Source organism: Salvelinus fontinalis, chromosome 34 (genome assembly GCF_029448725.1).
Source record: "Salvelinus fontinalis isolate EN_2023a chromosome 34, ASM2944872v1, whole genome shotgun sequence".
Taxonomy (NCBI): domain Eukaryota; kingdom Metazoa; phylum Chordata; class Actinopteri; order Salmoniformes; family Salmonidae; genus Salvelinus; species Salvelinus fontinalis.
The window spans coordinates 30,382,176-30,409,831 of NC_074698.1; the positions used below are offsets into that span (position 1 = coordinate 30,382,176).

General features: G+C 47.7%; 1 protein-coding gene across 1 annotated transcript in view; it reads left to right on the forward strand.

The window, feature by feature from the left end:
• LOC129833696 (guanine nucleotide-binding protein subunit alpha-13) overlaps nt 1-22,799 on the forward strand; it is a 39,426-nt gene extending 16,627 nt beyond the window's left edge. Inside the window, exons 2-5 of the mRNA XM_055898456.1 lie at nt 1,163-1,389; nt 14,401-14,451; nt 17,159-17,359; nt 17,528-22,799. Of these exons, the coding sequence (XP_055754431.1) occupies nt 1,163-1,389; nt 14,401-14,451; nt 17,159-17,359; nt 17,528-17,899 (851 nt within the window). The 3' untranslated portion in view covers nt 17,900-22,799. The remainder of the gene's footprint in view (nt 1-1,162; nt 1,390-14,400; nt 14,452-17,158; nt 17,360-17,527) is intronic.
• The last annotated feature ends 4,857 nt before the right edge of the window (nt 22,800-27,656 follow it).

Here is a 27,656-nt window from a genome sequence, read left to right on the forward strand (position 1 = left end):
TGCCTCCCCTCTAACCACTAGGCTACCTGCCGCCCCTCTAACCACTAGGCTACCTGCTCTAACCACTAGGCTACCTGCTTCCCCTCCAACCACTAGGCTACCTGCCGCCCCTCTAACCACTAGGCTACCTGCTACCTGCTCTAACCACTAGGCTACCTGCCGCCCCGGGTTAAGGCATAACGTCACCAGTGTAGGGGTGAGCTGGCTGTGTGTTTCAGGAGGACCAACACTCCTGTTTATATACCAGAGAAACAGTGGAATCCATTACACCCCTGCAGATGTCACGTGGACCGACCCATGTCAACAGCAGTACAGTAGTGGGTTAAGGCATAACGTCACCAGTGTAGGGGTGAGCTGGCTGTGTGTTTCAGGAGGACCAACAGCCCTGTTTATATACCAGAGAAACAGTGGAATCCATTACACCCCTGCAGACGTCACGTGGACCGACCCATGTCAACAGCAGTACAGTAGTGGGTTAAGGCATAACGTCACCAGTGTAGGGGTGAGCTGGCTGTGTGTTTCAGGAGGACCAACAGCCCTGTTTTATAAACCAGAGAAACAGTGGAACCCATTACACCCCTAAAGTCACTCCCAAATGGCTCCCTATTAAGTGAATTACCATCGGTCTCTGGCCGAAAGTAGTGCTGGATATAGGGAATAGGGTACTGTTTTGGACACAAGCCCTGCTCTCTGTGTTTTATATAAACACGTCTTAGCTCTGTCTGGAGGACTACTGTGGTGTTTGTATTACTGTCCTCATGGGTACCAGAATTCCACTGAAGTCCCCACAAGGATAGTAAAACAGGGAATGTTCTCACTCACTCACACTTGTATGTATGTATGTATTTCCCAGGTCCCCACAAGGATAAAGGCTATGTTAGGGTTAGGAGTTGGAATGTTGTGTCCCCACAAGGATAGTAAAACATGTACTGTAAGTGCATGTGCCTAAAACTATTTGAGTGTGTTCTTGCACTACAAAAGAAAGGGGTTTGTATGTATGACTGTATACCTTGCTCTGTCCCTGTCTCTCGCTCCCTCAGTCTCCCCCCTCGGTCTCTCTCTCCAGGGGTGTTGGTGGAAGTATGACCTTCTCCTTAATCTTCGTCATGCCTATTCATTAGCTCAGTGCGTTAACATAGTCACTCAACTCTCTCCCTCCCAGGGGTGCGTGTGTTGGTGGATGCCAGAGAAAAGCTCCACATCCCGTGGGGAGAGGCGTCCAACCAGAGGCACGGAGAGACCATGATGGCGTTTGACACGAGGTCGGCCAGGATGGCCCACGGCATGGTGGAGACCAGGGACTTCCAGCAGTACCTGCCCTCCATCCGGGCCCTGTGGGCCGACACGGCCATCCAGGACGCCTACGACAGACGCAGGGAGTTCCAACTGGTGAGAACACACCTACAGAAACACACACATGGATAGAGACGTGTGTGTGTGTGTGTGTGAGACACACACACACACACACACACACACACACACACAAAGGCCCAACATATACAACCAACAAAGGGGCTTGCAGCTGGAATGATGGGCACAGAGTAATTGAGTGTTGGACCCTGTCTCTCGCTGTCTCTCTCTCCCTCTCTCTCGGTGGTCTTCGTGTTGGCTTGTAAAGCAGTGTGTCGTTCTCTTGTTGATGATCTATAGCTGTACTGAGGACTGTGCAGGGGATTCTCCACACTGGAACTGATGCTCTTTTTAATCTGTAAACTACCATCACTCATTCAGTTTAGGCACAGTCACCAAGCCTCCTCCAGCTCCAATCGCTCACTCCCCTCTCTTATCATGATAAAACATAAAGCAGACAGAGACCACACACACACTGTTAAAGGACTAGTCCCCCCCCCCCCCCACCCCAATACATCAGTGTCTGTCAGTCTGTCCTACATCAGAAGTGGCTTTCCTAGATGCATGGTGACATTTCAGCTGCCTTGTTCACTGTTACGGTATTTAGGGGCCATATTAAACCACAGATTAATCCAAAGGTTTTGGACTAAGAATCACTTTTCAACTGAGAATATTTTTAGTCTAGGACTAGGCTAAACCTGCCCTAGTGTTTGACCCTCAGACACTACACTACAAGGGGTGATAGTCTCTACCACCCTCAGACACCACACTACAAGGGGAGGTAGTCTCTACCACCCTCAGACACTACACTACAAGGGGAGGTAGTCTCTACCACCCTCAGACACTACACTACAGGGGGAGGTAGTCTCTACCACCCTCAGACACTACACTACAAGGGGTGGTAGTCTCTACCACCCTCAGACACTACACTACAGGGGGAGGTAGTCTCTACCACCCTCAGACACTACACTACAGGGGGAGGTAGTCTCTACCACCCTCAGACACTACACTACAAGGGGAGGTAGTCTCTACCACCCTCAGACACTACACTACAAGGGGAGGTAGTCTCTGCCACCCTCAGACACTACACTACAAGGGGAGGTAGTCTCTACCACCCTCAGACACCACACTACAAGGGGAGGTAGTCTCTACCACCCTCAGACACTACACTACAAGGGGAGGTAGTCTCTACCACCCTCAGACACTACACTACAAGGGGTGGTAGTCTCTACCACCCTCAGACACTACACTACATGGGGAGGTAGTCTCTACCACCCTCAGACACTACACTACATGGGGAGGTAGTCTCTACCACCCTCAGACACTACACTACAAGGGGAGGTAGTCTCTACCACCCTCAGACACTACACTACAGGGGGAGGTAGTCTCTACCACTATCAGACACTACACTACAAGGGGAGGTAGTCTCTACCACCATCAGACACTACACTACAAGGGGTGGTAGTCTCTACCACTATCAGACACTACACTACAAGGGGTGGTAGTCTCTACCACCCTCAGACACTATACTCAGACACTACACTACAAGGGGAGGTAGTCTCTACCACCCTCAGACACTACACTACAAGGGGAGGTAGTCTCTACCACTATCAGACACTACACTACAGGGGGAGGTAGTCTCTACCACCCTCAGACACTACACTACAAGGGGTGGTAGTCTCTACCACCCTCAGACACTACACTACAAGGGGAGGTAGTCTCTGCCACCCTCAGACACTACACTACAAGGGCAGGTAGTCTCTACCACCCTCAGACACTATCAGACACTACACTACAAGGGGAGGTAGTCTCTACCACTATCAGACACTACACTACAAGGGGTGGTAGTCTCTACCACCCTCAGACACTACACTACAGGGGGAGGTAGTCTCTACCACCCTCAGACACTACACTACAAGGGGAGGTAGTCTCTACCACTATCAGACACTACACTACAAGGGGTGGTAGTCTCTACCACTATCAGACACTACACTACAAGGGGTGGTAGTCTCTACCACCCTCAGACACTATACTCAGACACTACACTACAAGGGGAGGTAGTCTCTACCACCCTCAGACACTACACTACAAGGGGTGGTAGTCTCTACCACCCTCAGACACTACACTACAAGGGGTGGTAGTCTCTACCACCCTCAGACACTACACTACAAGGGGAGGTAGTCTCTACCACCCTCAGACACTACACTACAAGGGGAGGTAGTCTCTACCACCCTCAGACACTACACTACAAGGGGAGGTAGTCTCTACCACTATCAGACACTACACTACAAGGGGAGGTAGTCTCTACCACCCTATCAGACACTACACTACAAGGGGAGGTAGTCTCTACCACCCTCAGACACTACACTACAAGGGGTGGTAGTCTCTACCACCCTCAGACACTACACTACAAGGGGTGGTAGTCTCTACCACCCTCAGACACTACACTACAAGGGGTGGTAGTCTCTACCACCCTCAGACACTACACTACAAGGGCAGGTAGTCTCTACCACCCTCAGACACTATCAGACACTACACTACAAGGGGAGGTAGTCTCTACCACCATCAGACACTACACTACAAGGGGTGGTAGTCTCTACCACCCTCAGACACTACACTACAAGGGGTGGTAGTCTCTACCACCCTCAGACACTACACTACAAGGGGAGGTAGTCTCTACCACCCTCAGACACTACACTACAAGGGGAGGTAGTCTCTACCACCCTCAGACACTACAAGGGGAGGTAGTCTCTACCACCCTCAGACACTACACTACAAGGGGAGGTAGTCTCTACCACCCTCAGACACTACAATGGGTGGTAGTCTCTACCACCCTCAGACACTACACTACAAGGGGAGGTAGTCTCTACCACCCTCAGACACTACAAGGGGAGGTAGTCTCTACCACCCTCAGACACTACACTACAAGGGGTGGTAGTCTCTACCACCCTCAGACACTACACTACAAGGGGAGGTAGTCTCTACCACCCTCAGACACTACACTACAAGGGGAGGTAGTCTCTACCACCCTCAGACACTACACTACAAGGGGAGGTAGTCTCTACCACCCTCAGACACTACACTACAAGGGGAGGTAGTCTCTACCACCCTCAGACACTACACTACAAGGGGAGGTAGTCTCTACCACCCTCAGACACTACACTACAAGGGGAGGTAGTCTCTACCACCCTCAGAGACTACACTACAAGGGGAGGTAGTCTCTACCACCCTCAGAGACTACACTACAAGGGGTGGTAGTCTCTCTAAAATGTTTTCTGTTCAGCTGTGTTTACCAGACATATGTTGAGTCATCCTATCTGTAGTTCGATTGTCATGTATTCACTACAAGTGGCCAGTGTGGTAATCTGTTATATACAGTTGAAGTAAGAAGTTTACATACACTTAGGTTGGAGTCATTAAAAGTTGGTTTTCAACCACTCAACAAATTTCGTGTTAACAAACTATAGTTTTGGCAAGTCGGTTAGGACATCTACTTTGTTCATGACACAAGTCATTTTTCCAACAATTGTTTACAGACAGATTATTTCACTTATAATTCACTGTATCACAATTCCAGTGGGTCAGAAGTTTACATACACTAAGTTGACACTGCCTTTAAACAGCTTGGAAAATTCCAGAAAATGATGTCATGGCTTTAGAAGCTTCTGATAGGCTAATTGACATAATTTGAGTCAATTGGAGGTGTACCTGTGGATGTATTTCAAGGCCTACCTTCAAACTCAGTGGCTCTTTGCTTGACATCATGGGAAAATCAAAAGAAATCAGCCAAGACCTCAGAAAAAAAATTGTAGACCTCCACAAGTCTGGTTCATCCTTGGGAGCAATTTCCAAACGCCTGAAGATACCACGTTCATCTGTACAAACAATAGTACGCAAGTATAAACACCATGGGACCACGCAGCCGTCATACCGCTCAGGAAGGAGACGCGTTCTGTCTCCTAGAGATGAACGTACTTTGGTGCAAAAAGTGCAAATAAATCCCAGAACAACAGTAAAGGACCTTGTTTAGATGCTGGAGGAAACAGGTACAAAAGTATCTATATCCACAGTAAAACGAGTCCTATATTGACATATCCTGATAGGCCGCTCAGCAAGGAAGAAGCCACTGCTCCAAAAACGGCATTCAAAAGCAAGACTACAGGGGCCTCCCGGGTGGCGCAGTGGTCTAGGGCACTGCATCGCAGTGCTAACTGTGCCACCAGAGTCTCTGGGTTCGCCCCCAGGCTCTGTCGCAGCCGGCCGCGACCGGGAGGTCCGTGGGGCGACGCACAATTGGGCTAGCGTCGTCCGGGTTAGGGAGGGTTTGGCCGGTAGGGATTTCCTTGTCTCATCGCGCTCCAGCGACTCCCGTGGCGTGCTGGGCGCAGTGCACGCTAACCAAGGGGGCCAGGTGCACGGTGTTTCCTCCGACACATTGGTGCGGCTGGCTTCCGGGTTGGAGGCGCGCTGTGTTAAAGAAGCAGTGCGGTTGGGTTGTGCTTCGGAGGACGCATGGCTTTCGACCTTCGTCTCTCCCGAGCCCTTACGGGAGTTGTAGCGATGAGACAAGATAGTAATTACTAGCGATTGGATACCACGAAAATTGGGGAGAAAAGGGGATTAAAAAAATATATATATATAAAAAGCAAGACTACAGTTTGCAACTGCACATGGGGACAAAGATCGTACTTTTTGGAGAAATGTCCTCTGGTCTGATGAAACAAAAATAGAACTGTTTGGCCATAAAGACCATCGTTATGTTTGGAGGAAAAAGGGGGAGGCTTGCAAGCCGAAGAACATCATCCCAACCGTGAAGCACGGAGGTGGCAGCATAATGTTGTGGGGATGCTTTGCTGCAGGAGGGACTGGTGCACTTCACAAAATAGATGGCATCATGAGGCAGGAAAATTAGAATATTTGTGGGCAGAAATTAAAAAGTGTGTTCGAGCAAGCAGGCCTACAAACCTCACTCAGTTACACCAGCTCTGTCAGGAGGAATGGGCCAAAATTCCCCCAACTTATTGTGGGAAGCTTGTGGAATGCTACCCAAAACGTTTGACCCAAGTTAAACAATTTAAAGGCAATGCTACCAAATACTAATTGAGTGTATGTGAACTTCTGACCCACTGGGAATGTGATGAATGAAATAAAAGCTGAAGTAAATCATTATCTCTACTATTATTCTGACATTTCACATTCTTAACATAAAGTGGTGATCCTAACTGACCTAAGACAGGGAATGTTTCTCAGGAATTGTGAAAAACTGAGTTTAAATGTATTTGGCTACGGTGTGTGTAAACTTCCGACTATATATTCACTACAAGTGGCCAGTGTAGAAATCAAACCCACTACGTTGATGGTGCATACAAATGAACACGCTCCGACCAGCTGACTCACTGAAGTTACTTTGTCACTGTTTGTCTCTGGAAGATTTTCCTGCTGTAAAATCTCTTATGAAGGGACACCTATACCAAGAAGTCAGGAAATAAGACATTCTGTTTACTAATATTGAACTGAGCCATTGAAACCAGTTGTGTGAGCTGGACTTCCTGATTCGTGCCAAACCCACAACTGATTCCCTAGTGATGTTTCTGAAGGGGTTTCTGCTGGTCTGTCTTGTTAGCTGTCCTCTGCCAACTCACTCATCCCAGGGAGGCTGTCATCTGAGACCGGGGTGTGATGGAACCGCAGCACGCCATACTCCCTCCCAGTTCTGCTAATACGCACTCTCACTTCCCAAAAGATGACACAGAATGGACACTCGGTTCACCATTAACATTTTAGAGAGGATCAAAGTTGAGTCTGAATTCTGTTGCGTTTGATGCTCAGGGCTGTTTGTGGTCTGTTTATCAAATAAATACATCACATTTTTATTGTGTGTGGTAATAAAATAAAATATTATACCTTATACAGTTTCATCTTAAAGTGGGATCATTTATTTAAAACAGAGTTTAATGGTGCCGGAGGGGATAGCAGACATTTTACAGGCTAATGACCAATGGTTTTAAATGTTTTTTAGTTTTTAAATGTCTTGCGTTTTAACTCTGCATTGGTGGGGTAATTGCTCGTAAGTAAGCATTTCACGGTAAAGTTTACATCTGTTGTATTCGGAGCATACAATTTCATTTGAAAACTGACTGCATCTACTGCCCTTAAACCACTACTAATGGCTTCTGAGCTTGCTGCTCACACACACACACACACACACTATCAGTGTTTGTGTGTGGAGAAAATGCTAACTCACACACAAATCAAGTCAACCATAGAAAATGAAAACAATGCCCTTTCTTGCCCGCCCTCCCTCCCTCCCTCTCCGATGTGGAGCAGAGAGGAAAGGAATCAACTGTTGCCGAAAAGGAAGGGAGGGTGCATGAGAGAGAGAGAGATCTGGGACCACACGTTGTTAATGTTCGTATGTAGTATACATTCTCACAACAACGACATGGTCATATCTATTCTATACACTCCACTCCTAACTCTGTTGCCCTGCGTTGATTGGACCCTCAACAGATCCCATGTCAATGAGGGCGTGGCTTGTAACAGAACACTATAAAGCCTTCAGTGGAGAGGAGGAGAACAGGTCCAAGGCTGTGGATTAGGATTATGCAACACCTAGGATAGGGAAGAGAGAGAGGGGGGGGGGGGGGGGGGAAAGGGAGTAAGGACTGGTCTGGGGAATGTTTACTTAAAGCATCAAGATCAAGTCCTGTTCTGCAGCCAGCATGTCTGCAGCGAGAGGCTTAATACGTAAGTGTGTGTGTGTTTGTTTGTGTGTGTTAGAGGTTGTGAAAGCAGGAAGCCTGACATGTTTGGCACTCGGGACACGTGCTCCCTGGATTGCAGCACACAAAGGGGTTTTGTTTAGGTTCTCTCGTTCTTTCTCTCCTTCACCCTCCCGCTCTCTAGTGGTGGTGGTGGTGGTGGTACCAGGGATAAGTGGAGTTCAAGCATGCTATCTTTTCCTGCATCTCTCTCCCCCCCCCCCCGTCTCTCTCTCCCTCCCCCCGTCTCTCTGGGAAGGCTGCTACTCACTGTCATGTCCAGGGACCAGCATACTCCCTGTGTGTGTGTGTGTTGCAGCAATCCCAGAAGCCATTAGCAGAGCAACTGTCTAGTTTAATGGTCAGTAGATGCGGTCTCTCCAGAGGCTTTCAGCTGAGGCCTGAAATGGCCCTTTCCCCTCATCTGAGTTAGACTACCAGGAAGAAGGGAAAGACGGAGGGTAAGACCTGTAAAAGAGAGAACGTGTGTGTGTGTGTGTGTGTGTGTGTGGGGGGCGGGGGGGTAGTGAAAGAGGGATGGAGATGTACAAAGGGATGAAGGAATAGAGGAGGAACGGGGGGTTTGATCCGTAAAGGAATGTTGAGCTGTTATTAGACCTTGGTCTCTGTGCAACACCTGCCCATCACAAGAACACCAGCACACTCCCCATCTGATTGGACCGAGAGCTAGCACACTCCCCGTCTGATTGGGCCGAGAGCCAGCACACTCCCCATCTGATTGGACCGAGAGCTAGCACACTCCCCATCTGATTGGACCGAGAGCTAGCACACTCCCCATCTGATTGGACCGAGAGCTAGCACACTCCCCGTCTGATTGGGCCGAGAGCCAGCACACTCCCCGTCTGATTGGGCCGAGAGCCAGCGCACTCCCCGTCTGATTGGGCCGAGAGCCAGCGCACTCCCCGTCTGATTGGGCCGGGAGCCAGCGCACCCCCCGTCTGATTGGGCCGGGAGCCAGCACACCCCCCGTCTGATTGGACCGGGAGCCAGCACACCCCCCGTCTGATTGGACCGGGAGCCAGCACACCCCCCGTCTGATTGGACCGGGAGCCAGCACACTCCCCGTCTGATTGGACCGGGAGCCAGCACACCCCCCGTCTGATTGGGCCACACACACCTTTTATATGTATTTTCTGTTATGATTCCTGTTGTCATGTCTTTTTAAATTGCTGAGACCAATTTCCCATTGTGGGACAGTGATGTCAACTACTACTACACACCTCCCACAGTCTGTCAGCCTAGGCCAGTCAGGTTCCTCTAAATTCTACAGATATATTAGCCCTGTGGAAGCAGCAGTCAACGCTAATATATTAGCCCTGTGGTAGCAGCAGTCAACACTACAAAGAATATATTAGCCCTGTGGTAGCAGCAGTCAACACTACAAAGAATATATTAGCCCTGTGGTAGTAGCAGTCAACGCTAATATATTAGCCCTGTGGTAGCAGCAGTCAACACTACAAAGAATATATTATCCCTGTGGTAGCAGCAGTCAACGCTAATATATTAGCCCTGTGGTAGCAGCAGTCAACACTACAAAGAATATATTAGCCCTGTGGTAGCAGCAGTCAACGCTAATATATTAGCCCTGTGGTAGCAGCAGTCAACACTACAAAGAATATATTAGCCCTGTGGTAGCAGCAGTCAACACTACAAAGAATATATTAGCCCTGTGGTAGCAGCAGTCAACACTACAAAGAATATATTAGCCCTGTGGTAGCAGCAGTCAACACTACAAAGAATATATTAGCCCTGTGGTAGTAGCAGTCAACGCTAATATATTAGCCCTGTGGTAGTAGCAGTCAACACTAATATATTAGCCCTGTGGTAGTAGCAGTCAACACTAAAATATTAGCCCTGTGGTAGTAGCAGTCAACGCTAATATATTAGCCCTGTGGTAGCAGCAGTCAACACTAATATATTAGCCCTGTGGTAGCAGCAGTCAACACTAATATATTAGCCCTGTGGTAGCAGCAGTCAACATGACAGAGAATATATTAGCCCTGTGGTAGTAGCAGTCAACACTACAAAGAATATATTAGCCCTGTGGTAGCAGCAGTCAACACTACAAAGAATATATTAGCCCTGTGGTAGTAGCAGTCAACACTACAGAGAATATATTAGCCCTGTGGTAGTAGCAGTCAACACTAATATATTAGCCCTGTGGTAGTAGCAGTCAACACTACAAAGAATATATTAGCCCTGTGGTAGCAGCAGTCAACACTACAAAGAATATATTAGCCCTGTGGTAGTAGCAGTCAACACTACAGAGAATATATTAGCTCTGTGGTAGCAGCAGTCAACACTACAAAGAATATATTAGCCCTGTGGTAGTAGCAGTCAACACTACAGAGAATATATTAGCTCTGTGGTAGCAGCAGTCAACACGACAGAGAATATATTAGCCCTGTAGTTTTAGCAGATCTTTTGGATGGTAATTTATGAGAGCGCTTTGTGGGAAAATGTTTTTCATTTCCCCCTGTTAAACAGTATATCAACAGACCAAAAAATGGGAATCTGTATCGAACCCAAAAACCCAAATGGACGCTGCTCTAACTACACGTACTGTGTTAGTAGCAGGACACACGGACTACAGGCTTCTCTTCAGGTTCCAGTTACCTCAGAGACCGTAACCACAGTAACCCATCGTGGTTACCATGTCGTTTGACCCTCCTCATTCTGGAGACATTTTGACAGTTGGTGACAGTTGATCTTCTACCTGCCTCACCAGAGCCTAGTAGTAGATAGCAGGATGACGGCAGAGTAGAGGCGGGGCTGAGGGGGATGTGGTTTCCTTACGCGTGTGTCTGTGTTCGGCATGCGTCACACCGTCGCTTTACTGAGTAGGGGAACGCAGGGGAAGCAAAAGCACTGACGAACTCACACACACACACACGCGTCTATGTGGTCAGCAGTTAACCAGGTCAGGTGGGTTATGCTAGACTAGAGAATGTCATGTTACTTCAGCTGGTTGTTGGGACAAGAGGACAATATATTATTCTATCATTCTGGTCTAGTCCACCCTAGAACATTATATCATGCTGGTCTAGTCCACCCTAGAACATTATATCATGCTGGTCTAGTCCACCCTAGAACATTCTATCATGCTGGTCTAGTCCACCCTAGAACATTCTATCATGCTGGTCTAGTCCACCCTAGAACATTCTATCATGCTGGTCTAGTCCACCCTAGAACATTCTATCATGCTGGTCTAGTCCACCCTAGAACATTCTTTCATGCTGGTCTAGTCCACCCTAGAACATTCTTTCATGCTGGTCTAGTCCACCCTAGAACATTCTATCATGCTGGTCTAGTCCACCCTAGAACATTCATTCATCATGCTGGTCTAGTCCACCCTAGAACACTCATTCATCATGCTGGTCTAGTCCACCCTAGAATATTCTATCATGCTGGTCTAGTCCACCCTAGAACATTCATCATGCTGGTCTAGTCCACCCTAGAACATTCTGTCATGCTGGTCTAGTCCACCCTAGAACATTCATCTTGTTGGTCTAGTCCACCCTAGAACATTCATCATGCTGGTCTAGTCCATTCTAATTAATAACCACTTCTCAATGGATTCTACCTAATCAGTTTTCTTCCCCTTCGGTATTGGTTTGGTCCATGTGATATTGGTGCCGCTGTCTCACCGCGGTGGTCTGCTCTGCTCAGTGGTGTTGGTCTGACTGGACGCTTACATGGTTTTGTGGAAATGCTTCCATTAGGACTGTCTACACTGGTTTTGCACAGCTTTAAACACCGTCTATGGGTTTTACACTGCTTTAAACACAGTCTATGGGTTTTACACTGCTTTAAACACAGTCTATGGGTTTTACACTGCTTTAAACACAGTCTATGGGTTTTACACTGCTTTAAACACAGTCTATGGGTTTTACACTGCTTTAAACACAGTCTATGGGTTTTACACTGCTTTAAACACAGTCTATGGGTTTTACACTGCTTTAAACACAGTCTATGGGTTTTACACTGCTTTAAACACAGTCTATGGGTTTTACACTGCTTTAAACACCGTCTATGGGTTTTACACTGCTTTAAACACCGTCCATATCTCTCTCGCGCTCTCTCTCTCTCCATCGTTCAATCTTTTTCTCTCGCTCTTTATTATTTTATTGCTGTTAGTAGATAATCACAAGACACACGGGCAGCGTCTGTGTCTCTCATTCAAATTCTCCAAGCTTTATTTAATTGTCAGGTTGTAAACAAACCTGCGGCGTGACAGTTGATGGCAGTTATATTCAAATAAGACAAAGTTGTTCTCAGGAAAGGAAAAAGAATGTGGACATCTGATCATTAGCTGATGGTGATAATGACTGTGTTAACCATTTAGGAAGCAGACATAGTCCTGTCAAAACACCTACTGTTTTAGCTCTTAGAAAGTATCAGTCATTTCTTCTGGAAACTATTTCTGTATATCAGTGTTCGTTCTATGTGTGTCAATAGATCATCTCCATGACTAATGTCTCCAGGCTTTAACCACAGCAGAGGTCTTGGGGGTCTTTTACCCCGTGTTGTGTTTGAGTCACACAAGAGACTTGAACAGTTTCAGGTGACAGTGGAACCCCGAGTGGGATGATTAACATTGGGACTGAGTGATTTGTGACTTGGATGTGGTTGCCCACTTGCCCCTGGATGCTAATCTAAAGCCATGGTCTAACACTACCTAGTCCTTCTGGTAGTAGTGTGCCTCCCCCCCTGGTTTCACAGCTCCCCATGTTAGCCCGAAATAGAAAGTCCCACAGACTTAGTTGTGTGGGAGGAGGGGGTTTCCCCAAAGAATGTGTTGTGATCTATGGCTCTTTAGGGGGCATCGTCTGTCTACTCCTCGCCTTGTATCCTGCTGCTAGTGTTACCTCTGGTTTCAGCCTCCTCCTGGGGGTTATGGCATCGTGGTAGTGTTACCTCTGGTTTCAGCCTCCTCCTGGGGGTTATGGCATCGTGGTAGTGTTACCTCTGGTTTCAGCCTCCTCCTGGGGGTTAAGGCATCGTGGTAGTGTTACCTCTGGTTTCAGCCTCCTCCTGGGGGTTACGGCATCGTGGTAGTGTTACCTCTGGTTTCAGCCTCCTCCTGGGGGTTATGGCATCGTGGTAGTGTTGCCTCTGGTTTCAGCCTCCTCCTGGGGGTTACGGCATCGTGGTAGTGTTACCTCTGGTTTCAGCCTCCTCCTGGGGGTTATGGCATCGTGGTAGTGTTACCTCTGGTTTCAGCCTCCTCCTGGGGGTTATGGCATCGTGGTAGTGTTACCTCTGGTTTCAGCCTCCTCCTGGGGGTTATGGCATCGTGGTAGTGTTACCTCTGGTTTCAGCCTCCTCCTGGGGGTTATGGCATCGTGGTAGTGTTACCTCTGGTTTCAGCCTCCTCCTGGGGGTTATGGCATCGTGGTAGTGTTACCTCTGGTTTCAGCCTCCTCCTGGGGGTCACGGCATCGTGGTAGTGTTACCTCTGGTTTCAGCCTCCTCCTGGGGGTTATGGCATCGTGGTAGTGTTACCTCTGGTTTCAGCCTCCTCCTGGGGGTTATGGCATCGTGGTAGTGTTATCTCTGGTTTCAGCCTCCTCCTGGGGGTTACGGCATCGTGGTAGTGTTACCTCTGGTTTCAGCCTCCTCCTGGGGGTTATGGCATCGTGGTAGTGTTGCCTCTGGTTTCAGCCTCCTCCTGGGGGTTATGGCATCGTGGTAGTGTTACCTCTGGTTTCAGCCTCCTCCTGGGGGTTATGGCATCGTGGTAGGGTTACCTCTGGTTTCACAGCTGTTCTGTGTGAGTGGTATTCTCAAGGCCACAGCTCGGTTTCTCTCTTTCTGTCTTTCTCGCTCTCCTTTCTTGCGTACACACACACACACACACACACACACACACATTCCTTCTGTTTGTTCTGTTCTGTCTCTGCTGCTTCCTGAGCAGCGTGTTACTCGGGGTTTCATTTATAGATGCAGTGTGTGTGTGTTGTGTGTGTGTGTGTGTGTTTGTTCTGCGATCTCTGCATTTCCTGCTCAGTCCGGCGAAGCAAGGAAGCAAGTTTTGCCACATTGCCATGATTTTTGCGCAGCGTGTGAGAGTCAGAGGTCAACACACTTTTCTTGTCTTCCTGTTTTAACAGAGTGTTTTTAAAAGGAGGCCTTGGCATTTCACATCCACCCACACAGCAGTACTGTTGAATAACTTTTAATATGAATAATATGACCTCTGTAGCAAGTGTGCTTGTACTCTAACTGAACCAATCTGACATTAATGTTCTCTCCTCTCCTCTCTCAGGGAGAGTCTGTAAAGTATTTCCTGGATCATTTGGAAAAGCTGGGACAGCCGGTAAGTCCCACCCATCTCTCTTACGCATCTATACACTACTGCTGATGACGTAACAGTCAGAATGAAAAGTGTGGTTCTATCCATCCCTCTCTCTCCTCCCTGTGTGGTTCTATCCATCCCTCTCTCTCCTCCCTGTGTGGTTCTATCCATCCCTCTCTCTCCTCCCTGTGTGGTTCTATCCATCCCTCTCTCTCCTCCCTGTGTGGTTCTATCCATCCCTCTCTCTCCTCCCTGTGTGGTTCTATCCATCCCTCTCTCTCCTCCCTGTGTGGTTCTATCCATCCCTCTCTCCTGTCCCTCTCTCTCCTCCCTGTGTGGTTCTATCCATTCCTCTCTCTCCTCCCTGTGTGGTTCTATCCATCCCTCTCTCTCCTCCCTGTGTGGTTCTATCCATCCCTCTCTCTCCTCCCTGTGTGGTTCTATCCATCCCTCTCTCTCCTCCCTGTGTGGTTCTATCCATCCCTCTCTCTCCTCCCTGTGTGGTTCTATCCATTCCTCTCTCTCCTCCCTGTGTGGTTCTATCCATCCCTCTCTCCTCCCTGTGTGGTTCTATCCATCCCTCTCTCCTCCCTGTGTGGTTCTATCCATCCCTCTCTCTCCTCCCTGTGTGGTTCTATCCATCCCTCTCTCTCCTCCCTGTGTGGTTCTATCCATCCCTCTCTCCTGTCCCTCTCTCTCCTCCCTGTGTGGTTCTATCCATCCCTCTCTCCTGTCCCTCTCTCTCCTCCCTGTGTGGTTCTATCCATACCTCGCTCCTGTCCCTCTCTCTCCTCCCTGTGTGGTTCTATCCATCTCTCTCCTCCCTGTGTGGTTCTATCCATCCCTCTCTCCTGTCCCTCTCTCTCCTCCCTGTGTGGTTCTATCCATCCCTCTCTCCTGTCCCTCTCTCTCCTCCCTGTGTGGTTCTCTCCATCCCTCTCTCCTGTCCCTCTCTCTCCTCCCTGTGTGGTTCTATCCACCCCTCTCTCCTGTCCCTCTCTCTCCTCCCTGTGTGGTTCTATCCATCCCTCTCTCTCCTCCCTGTGTGGTTCTATCCATCCCTCTCTCCTGTCCCTCTCTCTCCTCCCTGTGTGGTTCTATCCACCCCTCTCTCCTGTCCCTCTCTCTCCTCCCTGTGTGGTTCTATCCATCCCTCTCTCTCCTCCCTGTGTGGTTCTATCCATCCCTCTCTCCTGTCCCTCTCTCTCCTCCCTGTGTGGTTCTATCCATCCCTCTCTCCTGTCCCTCTCTCTCCTCCCTGTGTGGTTCTCTCCATTCCTCTCTCCTGTCCCTCTCTCTCCTCCCTGTGTGGTTCTCTCCATCCCTCTCTCCTGTCCCTCTCTCTCCTCCCTGTGTGGTTCTATCCACCCCTCTCTCCTGTCCCTCTCTCCTCCCTGTGTGGTTCTATCCATCCCTCTCTCCTGTCCCTCTCTCTCCTCCCTGTGTGGTTCTATCCATCTCCTCACATCTCTCCATCTCTCTCTGAGATGTCAGGGTGTGCTACCAGCTAAGGCCTGATCTCCTTCTGACTAAAGAGGGGGAAACTGACCTCTCTCTCTCTTTCTCTCTCCTGTTCTTTACTGGCAGTGCAGAGGAATGAGGAGTGTGTAACTCTGTATCTCTGGCTGGTATCCTGATGGTGACTTTACTGATGGCTTTTCCAGTGCAGCCTGACCTTTGATGTCACAGTGTCTAGAATGTCAGGAATTCTCCTCTGGCATGGGACACAGACAGAGACACACAGAGCGCGCGAGAGACACACAGAGCGACAGGCAGACAGGCACGAATTCTGCTTTGCACACTTCACTAGCAGCATCTTAGCCAGACTGTTATACCAGCTGTCTGGTCTGTTATACTAGCCGTCTAGTCTGTTATACCAGCCGTCTAGTCTGTTATACCAGCCGTCTAGTCTGTTATACCAGCCGTCTAGTCTGTTATACCAGCTGTCTAGTCTGTTATACTAGCTGTCTAGTCTGTTATACTAGCTGTCTAGTCTGTTATACCAGCTGTCTAGTCTGTTATACCAGCTGTCTAGTCTGTTATACCAGCTGTCTAGTCTGTTATACCAGCTGTCTGGTCTGTTATACCAGCTGTCTGGTCTGTTATACCAGCTGTCTGGTCTGTTATACCAGCTGTCTGGTCTGTTATACCAGCTGTCTGGTCTGTTATACCAGCTGTCTGGTCTGTTATACCAGCTGTCTGGTCTGTTATACCAGCTGTCTGGTCTGTTATACCAGCTGTCTGGTCTGTTATACCAGCTGTCTGGTCTGTTATACCAGCTGTCTGGTCTGTTATACCAGCTGTCTGGTCTGTTATGCTAGCTGTCTGGTCTGTTATGCTAGCTGTCTAGTCTGTTATGCTAGCTGTCTAGTCTGTCTTTTATAAATGTTCAATAAGCATAAAACACAGTTTATATAAGGAATTTTCAACTCGTTCTCATTCTGATAAATCAGGTAGGCCACTTGATTCCACCATCTGAACAAAGTGGACAGGCTAACATGCTGTTCAAACAGCTGGAGACGTACAGAATGGTGTGTTCATCACAATCTGTTCTACCTCGTTAGCTAGCACATCTCTCTCTCTCATTCACTCGCTCTCTCCGACTCAGCAGGATATCCTGCTCGCTTGTAAGCCCACTAAAGGCATCTGTTAGTACCAACCTTCTCCATCTCTCTCATTCACTCGTTCTCTCTCATTCACCCGTTCTCTCTCTCGTTCTCTCCTCCAGGACTACCTACCGACTCAGCAGGATATTCTCCTGGCCCGTAAGCCCACTAAAGGTATCCATGAGTACGACTTTGAGATCAAGAACGTTCCATTTAAGATGGTGGACGTTGGGGGTCAAAGGTCGGAGAGACGGAGATGGTTTGAGTGTTTTGACTCTGTCACCTCCATCCTCTTCCTTGTCTCCTCTTCAGAGTATGACCAGGTGGGTTTACACACACACACACACACACACACCTGTCTTTGGATGTTAAATATAATTTGTATGCGTACACACTCACTTGAACACACAAACTCTTTCTATTTCTCACACACACACACACACACACTACTCCCCTAACCTTCTCTTCCCCCCCCCCCCCCCCCCCCCCAGGTCTTGATGGAGGACCGTCAGACCAACCGTCTCAGCGAATCCCTCAACATCTTCGAGACGATCGTCAACAATCGTGTTTTCTCCAACGTCTCCATCATCCTGTTCCTCAACAAGACAGACCTTCTGGAGGACAAGGTGCGCTCCGTCCCCATCAAGGACTATTTCCCAGAGTACCCCGGGGAGCCACACAGCCTGGTCGACGTACAGAGGTTCCTAGTGGACTGTTTCCGGGGGAAGAGGAGGGACGTGACACAGAAGCCCCTGTACCACCACTTCACCACAGCCATCAACACGGAGAACATTCGCCTGGTGTTCCGAGACGTCAAGGACACCATCCTCCACGACAACCTAAAGCAGCTGATGCTGCAGTGATTGCAGGGGGGTTATGACCTTTTGAAGTCACCTTTTGGCCTTTAACCCCCCCGTGACCCCTCACCGTGACCCACTGACTTGCAGTGATTGCAGGGTGATGAACAGAGAGCAAAAGAGTTGTGTTGTGTTACACTGTGTCACGTGTCACTGCCTTTTAAGTCACCTTTTGGCCCTTGACCTTTAACCCCTGTGAGCCCTCACCTTGACCCCTGATCTCCAGTCACCTCTGGTGCAGGCTGTCCCCTATGACCCTTGACCACTGAACCCTGTTACCACTTCTAATGGCCTTGTACCTGGCAGTTCTATCCCCCCCCCCCTCTAAACCACTGTAAATGAGCCCCCCCCCCCTCTAAACCACTGTAAATGAGCCCTCACACGCCCCTCTCCTCTCTGTAATGGACTATTCCAGAGTCTGTAGATATGTCGATGTGTTCTGTAGGATGAAGTTGCCCTCGGACGCTGATCCTGGGTCAGTTTTTCATTTTCCCCACTAATGGTTAATGACAGGATATGGGGAAGGGAAGCTGGTCCTAAATCTGTTCTATATTACTATATTCACTCTGTTGGTTCACTCTTAACTCTCTTGTCTCACTGTCACATTGTAACCTGTCTGAGCAGCCCAGACCACCGCTGGAGGTTATCGGTCAAGGGTGATGGGGTCAACTGGCCTTTCTGTGTTGGAGGGATAGGGGGGGGGGGTCAAAGGTCGTCACCCGCGGCAACCAGGGAAGAGGGGGTGGTAACGCTGTAGAACAAAATGCTGACTGTTTTACTGGCCTCAGCCTGTCGCTATGCACCTCCACCTGCCCTGAACTGGCTAGATTCTCCACTTCCTTTTCCCTCAGAGCCTGATTATGACCTCACCGTGACCCGCCACCCTCTGACAGCAAATCAGTGTCACTATCTGGATGTGGAACTGAAGAACCAACTGCAGCGGAGAGCTTGTTACTTGTTGTTGCCGGGGGGAAGTTAAAGAGTGGGGGGAATTTACAGCACTGTACTAAAACTAATCCTTAATGATTCCACAAATAAGCCTTTTACCACTGTCTGATGATTACCTATCAAACAGAGCTACACACACACACAACCTGCCCATAGAGACTCTTCTGACCTGATCCCTGTCTTAGTCCTGGCCTTACTGTTTGGAACTTTAGTTTTTTAATCAGTTACATTTGTTACTTTTTTTCTCTCACATAGATTTATTATGAATATATGTACCTAAACATTGTCTTAAGTTATATTTGAAAGGTTTATGCACAAGTTTGATTTACACCTGCTGATAGGCAGTGTTAAAGGCTATGGAAGAGGGTGGGTGAACACACACACACACACACACGGACCGCTCAGACAGACTTGCTCCAGACAGACTTGCTCCAGACAGACTTGCTCCAGACAGACTTGCTCCAGACAGACTTGCTCCAGACAGACCAGTTGATAAACTACTGAGCTAATTCTCAGGATACATTGTGGACCACTTATTTGTGTATTTAGAGCAATGCTATTAATTTTCCTAAGTCCTAAAACACACACACAGGCGGCTGTCCATCAGAGGCTGGTAGTCTAAACAACTTGTCGGCCAGCTACATCCCCTCTTCCAGTCCTCATTGTTTCTCCCCTCTCTCTCTTTCTGTCCCTCTCTCTGTGTTAGTGTAAGCAAGTGATCAGCCTTATAAACCCTGTGGAGGCTCATCCTAGAGGGAAGAGACGGTGATCAGCCTTGTAAACCCTGTGGAGTCTCATCCTAGAGGGAAGAGACAGTGATCAGCCTTGTAAACCCTGTGGAGGCTCATCCTAGAGGGAAGAGACGGTGATCAGCCTTGTAAACCCTGTGGAGTCTCATCCTAGAGGGAAGAGACAGTGATCAGCCTTGTAAACCCTGTGGAGGTTTATCCTAGAGGGAAGAGACAGTGATCAGCCTTGTAAACCCTGTGGAGTCTCATCCTAGAGGGAAGAGACGGTGATCAGCCTTGTAAACCCTGTGGAGGCTCATCCTAGAGGGAAGAGACAGTGATCAGCCTTGTAAACCCTGTGTAGGCTCATCCTAGAGGGAAGAGACTGTGATCAGCCTTGTAAACCCTGTGTAGGCTCATCCTAGAGGGAAGAGACTGTGATCAGCCTTGTAAACCCTGTGTAGGCTCATCCTAGAGGGAAGAGACAGTGATCAGCCTTGTAAACCCTGTGGAGTCTCATCCTAGACATACTCTTATCTCTCAGTCAGGGAAAAGTGGTGGGGAAATGGTGTCAAATGATTTGATGAATGATGAATCTTTCTCCTTAACTCCTCAGCGACCAATGTGTCTTTTATTCCTAGCAAACCCCCATAACAGGTCTTTAAATGAGTTGGACGTTGGGTTTCTACCAACTGGAGGGGAACCAGGAGATACCTTTCACATTGTTGTACCAGTTATCCAGGGGGCGTCTGAAGTCACACCCTACTACTCCCTATCTAGTGCACTGCGTTCGGCCCTATGTGTCTTTGGTAGGGCACTACTTAGTGCTCTGGTCAAAAGTAGTGCACTATATTATTATTATTATTAAGGTAGTAGGGTGCGGTTTTGCACGTAGACCCCTAAAATCACTCTCGCTGCCTCTCTCGCTCTCTCTCTCTCTCTCTTGTTGTCTCTCTCTCTCTCTCTCTCTCTTTCTCGTTGTCTCCCAAGTGAGCGCTATTCCCTATATAGTTTTGGATGCAGTCTGAGTCTCGTTGGCCAAACATGCTGCATGTGTAGCTCAAGTCTCTCTCACAAACACTGTCAGCCCTGTTAGGGCTTCTGACTGATTGCTCCAGGCCACCCCTTCCATAGCTCCGAGTCATCCCCAGCACAGAGCTCTTTGTCTGGGCTGAGACTGTGTGTCAGGGCCCCTTGGCTGAAGGCCCGAGGCTCTGGAAAGAAAGGGCCACCATTCCATCCTCTATACCAGGCGGATGGACTGGTGTGACTGGGACCAGTGTCTCCTCCCCCCCGCGCCACACACACACACCAGTAAGTCAGACCAGACTAGGGTCTGTGGTTTGTCTTTGTCGATGCTGAACAAACACACACTCCTACAGAAACAGACCACTTTCTCCCAGGGGATGTAGATGTCCACACAGATTAATACGGAGTTCCAACTAAGATGCAACAAAAACAAAAAATAGCCTTATGGGCCACCATAGTTAAAGCATTTAGCCTTATGGGTGACCTCTGACCTGGGTTAAATAGATGTAACCATCATCACTGTGCTTGCCCACCTCAGGAGCCCTGCTGTTTAGAGTAGCTAGGTCCTTTAAGAGTGTTGTCTGAAGTGGCCTGATCAACAGTTTTCCACTGGACCCAAAGTGATCATTCTAGAATCATGTCCATTCTAGAACTGTGTGTCCATTCTAGAACTGTTTCTAGCCATTCTATTTCTATGGGTGTAGTCAGTGCTTTTTGCCAAATGTCCTCCAGAGTGACTCAATACCCAGTAGACAGGCAGACGGACAGACCTATGTCCCCTACTGGTCTTATGTAGTGAGGGAGAGCTCAAATAGGAGTCCCAAATGGCACCTTATTCCCTATATATTGCACTAATTTTGACCAGGTCCCATAGGGTCTAAAGTAATGCACTATGTAGGGAATAGGCTGTCAAAGACAGACAGACGCAGGCCTTTGTCTTCTCCGGTCAGAGAAAAGGGTAGACAGTCTGCCAGTAGTAACACAGTGGTCAGTATTCAGTCAGTGTGTATGTATCTGCTCCTTCAGGCTGTCTCTCTCTGTGCTGCTGCTGCTGCGGGGGTTTTAAATGTGTGCCAACGGCTCCGTTCCAAAATCAACGCTAGCACACTAGTTAGAATGCACTGCTTCCTTCATGTTCGTGTGGATGTTGGAATGCAGCCCAAGAGTCAGTCAGAACACAGTGTCATTTCAAATGCCCAGGCCCACTTTGATGATGTCACAAAGCCTGTTTCATTAGGTTTCTGCTACAGACAAAAACCTGCTTTCAGTGGCCTGGTCGTCCTCCACAACGGATTTTAACCCAGTCTGAGTTGTAATTCATTGTGTCAAAAAGAGCCGTAGAGGTTTCAAGCTGTTAACTGTGATGTCAGACCCCCGTCCTGCCCTGAGAACTGTCTGTTCCCCTCTCTGTCTCTCTGTCTGTCTCTCTCTCTGTCTCTCTGTCTCTGTCATCACTGAGGGTTCCGACACACAACGATAATGAAACGTCATTCTGGTTCTATTGATTCTATGGAATGTGGAGGAAGGTTTGGGGCCTGGTCCATTAAATCAAGGTGGAGTTGTGAATGTGCAATCTGACATATTGGACCTGGGATGGGAAGGACCTGAGTTGTGTGTGTGTGAGAGGTGATGGTGTTTTAAAGCTATGCAACAGCACTGTGCTCCGGTCCACACAGCAAAAATACTTCAATGAACCACTTCTTGTGTATGTTATGAGAATGATCCTGATGATTTGTTACTGTTGTCCCATGTTATCCATTCAGTTCTTTATTAGTGAAGAGGGAAATATGCAAATGATCTGCCAAAACATGACTGATGTTGTGCCTCTTGTTACCCGACTTTTTTCCCCGTCAAGTTTTTATAAATACAGTGTTTGCCTTAGCGGTGTTTATATGTCCTCGTTTCAATGATGGCTGCGTTCCAAATGGCACCCTATTCCCTACATGATGACCTATTGGCTCCGGTCTAAAGTAGTATAAGTAAATAGGGACACGGGTGTCATCTGGGACAGTATCCAAGAAGATTATTCACATTACGAGTCCCATCAATGGTTACAAACGGTTTCTCTTGCTTATACAATTGATGATTTTTTTTTTTTATTGTTTATGAGAAAATGCTTTCGTTGTACAGTCTCTAACTTATACTGTCTTACCCTCTTACTGTTCTCCCAATAAAACCACACACCATTTTACAAACTGTGACGTGTGTTTTGAAGTCACTTCATTGGCGTCGTGTTTGACAGTCATTTGTCACAACTGTGTGTGTTGGGACTGTTTGTCAGTTTCCAATCTCACGTGATGTTTTAAATGTCATGTCAATGTTTTTCATAGTCACTTGACACCACTTAGGATCTATAAAATACACTGCTCAAAAAAATAAAGGGAACACTAAAATAACACATCCTAGATCTGAATGAATGAAATATTCTTATTAAATACTTTATTCTTTACATAGTTGAATGTGCTGACAACAAAATCACACAAATGATCAATGGAAATCAAATGTATCAACCCATGGAGGTCTGGATTTGGAGTCACACTCCAAATGAAAGTGGAAAACCACACTACAGTCTGATCCAACTTTGATGTAATGTCCTTAAAACAAGTCAAAATGAGGCTCAGTAGTGTGTGTGGCCTCCACGTGCCTGTATGACCTCCCTACAACGCCTGGGCATGCTCCTGATGAGGTGGCGGATGGTCTCCTGATCTCCTCCCAGACCTGGACTAAAGCATCCGCCAACTCCTGGACAGTCTGTGGTGCAACGTGGCGTTGGTGGATGGAGCGAGACATGATGTCCCAGATGTGCTCAATTGGATTCAGGTCTGGGGAACGGGCGGGCCAGTCCATAGCATCAATGCCTTCCTCTTGCAGGAACTGCTGACACACTCCAGCCACATGAGGTCTAGCATTGTCTTGCATTAGGAGGAATCCAGGGCCAACCGCACCAGCATGTGGTCTCACAAGGGGTCTGAGGATCTCATCTCGGTACCTAATGGCAGTCAGGCTACCTCTGGCGAGCACATGGAGGGCTGTGCGGCCCCCCAAAGAAATGCCACCCCACAACATGACTGACCCACCGCAAAACCGGTCATGCTGGAGGATGTTGCAGGCAGCAGAACGTTCTCTACGACGTCTCCAGACTGTCACGTCTGTCACATGTGCTCAGTGTGAACCTGCTTTCATCTGTGAAGAGCACAGGGTGCCAGTGGCGAATTTGCCAATCTTGGTGTTCTCTGGCAAATGCCAAACGTCCTGCACGGTGTTGGGCTGTAAGCACAACCCCCACCTGTGGACGTCGGGCCCTCATACCACCCTCATGGAGTCTGTTTCTGACCGTTTGAGCAGACACATGCACATTTGTGGCCTGCTGGAGGTCATTTTGCAGGGCTCTGGCAGTGCTCCTCCTGCTCCTCCTTGCACAAAGGCGGAGGTAGCGGTCCTGCTGCTGGGTTGTTGCCCTCCTCCGGCCTCCTCCACGTCTCCTGAGGGACTGGCCTGTCTCCTGGTAGCGCCTCCATGCTCTGGACACTACGCTGACAGACACAGCAAACCTTCTTGCCACAGCTCGCATTGATGTGCCATCCTGGATGAGCTGCACTACCTGAGCCACTTGTGTGGGTTGTAGACTCCGTCTCATGCTACCACTAAAGTGAAAGCACCGCCAGCATTCAAAAGTGACCAAAACATCAGCCAGGAAGCATAGGAACTGAGAAGTGGTCTGTGGTCACCACCTGCAGAACCACTCCTTTATTGGGGGTGTCTTGCTAATTGCCTATAATTTCCACCTGTTGTCTATTCCATTTGCACAACAGCATGTGAAATTTATTGTCAATCAGTCTTGCTTCCTAAGTGGACAGTTTGATTTCACAGAAGTGTGATTGACTTGGAGTTACATTGTGTTGTTTAAGTGTTCCCTTTATTTTTTTGAGCAGTGTATATTCAGCTTATCTTTGCAAAAAGTTAATTTATTAAACATCTGTAACACCCAGGGTTAGGGTCACTTTCAATTGAAGTCATTCAATCCTTTTTTTTTAAATGGAGAAGCTATTCAAATGTTTTTCCATTTCTGACATTTTTTATTCAAATTACTTCCTGAAATGAGTGACTTTTATTAAGAAGCTATTTTTGACCATTTTAATTGAAAACAATCACAGTAAGGTACTTCATTCTTACCCAAAAATTATTTGATATTGGGGGAAAAAATGTCAATGACTGCATTTGACCGTAAAGTCCTTCAACCCTGATAAGAGCACTAAACCAAGGAAGGGCCAGTCCCCTTTAGTGACCTGAAGGAAATGTCAACAGTTCAGACAGTACTGCCTGCTTCCTCTACTTCTAAACCACGGTACTGCCTGCTTCCTCTACTTCTAAACCACGGTACTGCCTGCTTCCTCTACTTCTAAACCACGGTACTGCCTGCTTCCTCTACTTCTAAACCACAGTACTGCCTGCTTCCTCTACTTATAAACCACAGTACTGCCTGCTTCCTCTACTTCTAAACCACAGTACTGCCTGCTTCCTCTACTTCTAAACCACGGTACTGCCTGCTTCCTCTACTTCTAAACCACAGTACTGCCTGCTTCCTCTACTTCTAAACCACGGTACTGCCTGCTTCCTCTACTTCTAAACCACGGTACTGCCTTGCTTCCTCTACTTCTAAACCATGGTACTGCCTTGCTTCCTCTACTTCTAAACCACGGTACTGCCTGCTTCCTCTACTTCTAAACCACGATACTGCCTGCTTCCTCTACTTCTAAACCACGGTACTGCCTTGCTTCCTCTATTTCTAAACCACGGTACTGCCTTGCTTCCTCTACTTCTAAACCACGGTACTGCCTGCTTCCTCTACTTCTAAACCACGATACTGCCTGCTTCCTCTACTTCTAAACCACAGTACTGCCTGCTTCCTCTACTTCTAAACCACGATACTGCCTGCTTCCTCTACTTCTAAACCACAGTACTGCCTGCTTCCTCTACTTCTAAACCACGGTACTGCCTGCTTCCTCTACTTCTAAACCACGGTACTGCCTGCTTCCTCTACTTCTAAACCACGGTACTGCCTCCTTCCTCTACTTCTAAACCACGGTACTGCCTTGCTTCCTCTACTTCTAAACCACGGTACTGCCTGCTTCCTCTACTTCTAAACCACGGTACTGCCTGCTTCCTCTACTTCTAAACCACGATACTGCCTGCTTCCTCTACTTCTAAACCACAGTACTGCCTGCTTCCTCTACTTCTAAACCACAGTACTGCCTGCTTCCTCTACTTCTAAACCACAGTACTGCCTGCTTCCTCTACTTCTAAACCACAGTACTGCCTGCTTCCTCTACTTCTAAACCACGGTACTGCCTTGCTTCCTCTACTTCTAAACCACGGTACTGCCTTGCTTCCTCTACTTCTAAACCACAGTACTGCCTGCTTCCTCTACTTCTAAACCACGGTACTGCCTTGCTTCCTCTACTTCTAAACCACGGTACTGCCTTGCTTCCTCTACTTCTAAACCACGGTACTGCCTTGCTTCCTCTACTTCTAAACCACGGTACTGCCTTGCTTCCTCTACTTCTAAACCACGGTACTGCCTTGCTTCCTCTACTTCTAAACCACGGTACTGCCTGCTTCCTCTACTTCTAAACCACGGTACTGCCTTGCTTCCTCTATTTCTAAATCACAGTACTGCCTGCTTCCTCTATTTCTAAATCACAGTACTGCCTGCTTCCACTACTTCTAAATCACAGTACTGCCTGCTTTGCTTGCCATCTGAAGGATTATAGTATTGAAGGATGCAGTAGTGAACTTTATGTCCACTCCTTTCCATCCAAACCCCTACAGTATCTAACACTCCATAGTCCAGTTAGTTCTTCAGTACATTACTAATCAGGGATTTGTATCATTTGTACCTCACCGCTGTAGGTAGTTTGGTCCAAGTATTTAAATAGGATAAAGCCAGACCATCAGCAGCAGGGTCTTGTTCATTAGTGCTTACGGTGGCAAAACGTTTTGCAGCCGAACAAGAACACAGATGTTTCTTATTGAACAAGTTCAGGTCCCTATTGAAGTGTTTTTTATTCTGTTTGGTGTCTAATGAACAGGGGCCGGAAGGGAGATTTGAGAGGGGAGTTCTAGTCAGCTGAGGGGTGTTATGTTGTTGGTGGATTATTTTCCCACACTTTAAATAATCTACATCCCAAATGGCACCCTAATCTCTCTATAGTGCACTACTTTAGACCAGGTCCCATAAGACTCTAGTTAAAAAAATATATATTCGGGAAGTATTCAAACCCTTTTGACTTTTTCCACCTTTTGTTACGTTACAACCTTATTCTGAAATAGAGTTTTTTAAATCCCTCATAAATCTACACACAATAACCCATAATGACATCACAATACCTCATAATGACATCACAATACCCCATAATGACATCACAATACCCCATAATGACAAAGCAAAAACAGGTTTATAGACATTTTAGCAAAACAATACAAATGAAATCACATTTACATAAGTATCCAGACCTTTTTACTCAGTACTTTGTTGAAGCACCTTTGGCAGCAATTACAGCCTCAAGTTGGGGCGCTTGTTGGGGGTTACCCTGGGGGTCGAGTGTGGGGCTTCACCAGTGCCATGATTACTGTATATATGTGATAACCTTTGTATGCTTGCAATGCTCAATGATGGAAAAGTACTGGGTAATGGAGATGTACTGCTTTAGTTCTCAGGCTGAGAACTGTCTGCTCCTGCTGATAGTCACACAGCCTCAAGGCCGAGATAGAGTGAGAAACCTAGACATGTTTTTCTCATCTTAGATACTTTGTATCTAATCCAATGCAACAATGTTAAGGTATGATTGACGGTAGCTTGTATAAAGGGTATTGTGTCCTGTTTCGCCACACAGATATTTACTATAGACCACTGAGGTAATTATGTATGTGAATCTCTGTCTGCAATTGCATTTTATTACTAAAGAGTTTTATACCAAGGTTCCTGTGTCTGTGTCATCTATCTGGAAGACTGATTGTTGAAGGAAACTTACATCACCACATGTAAAGGACCACCCAAC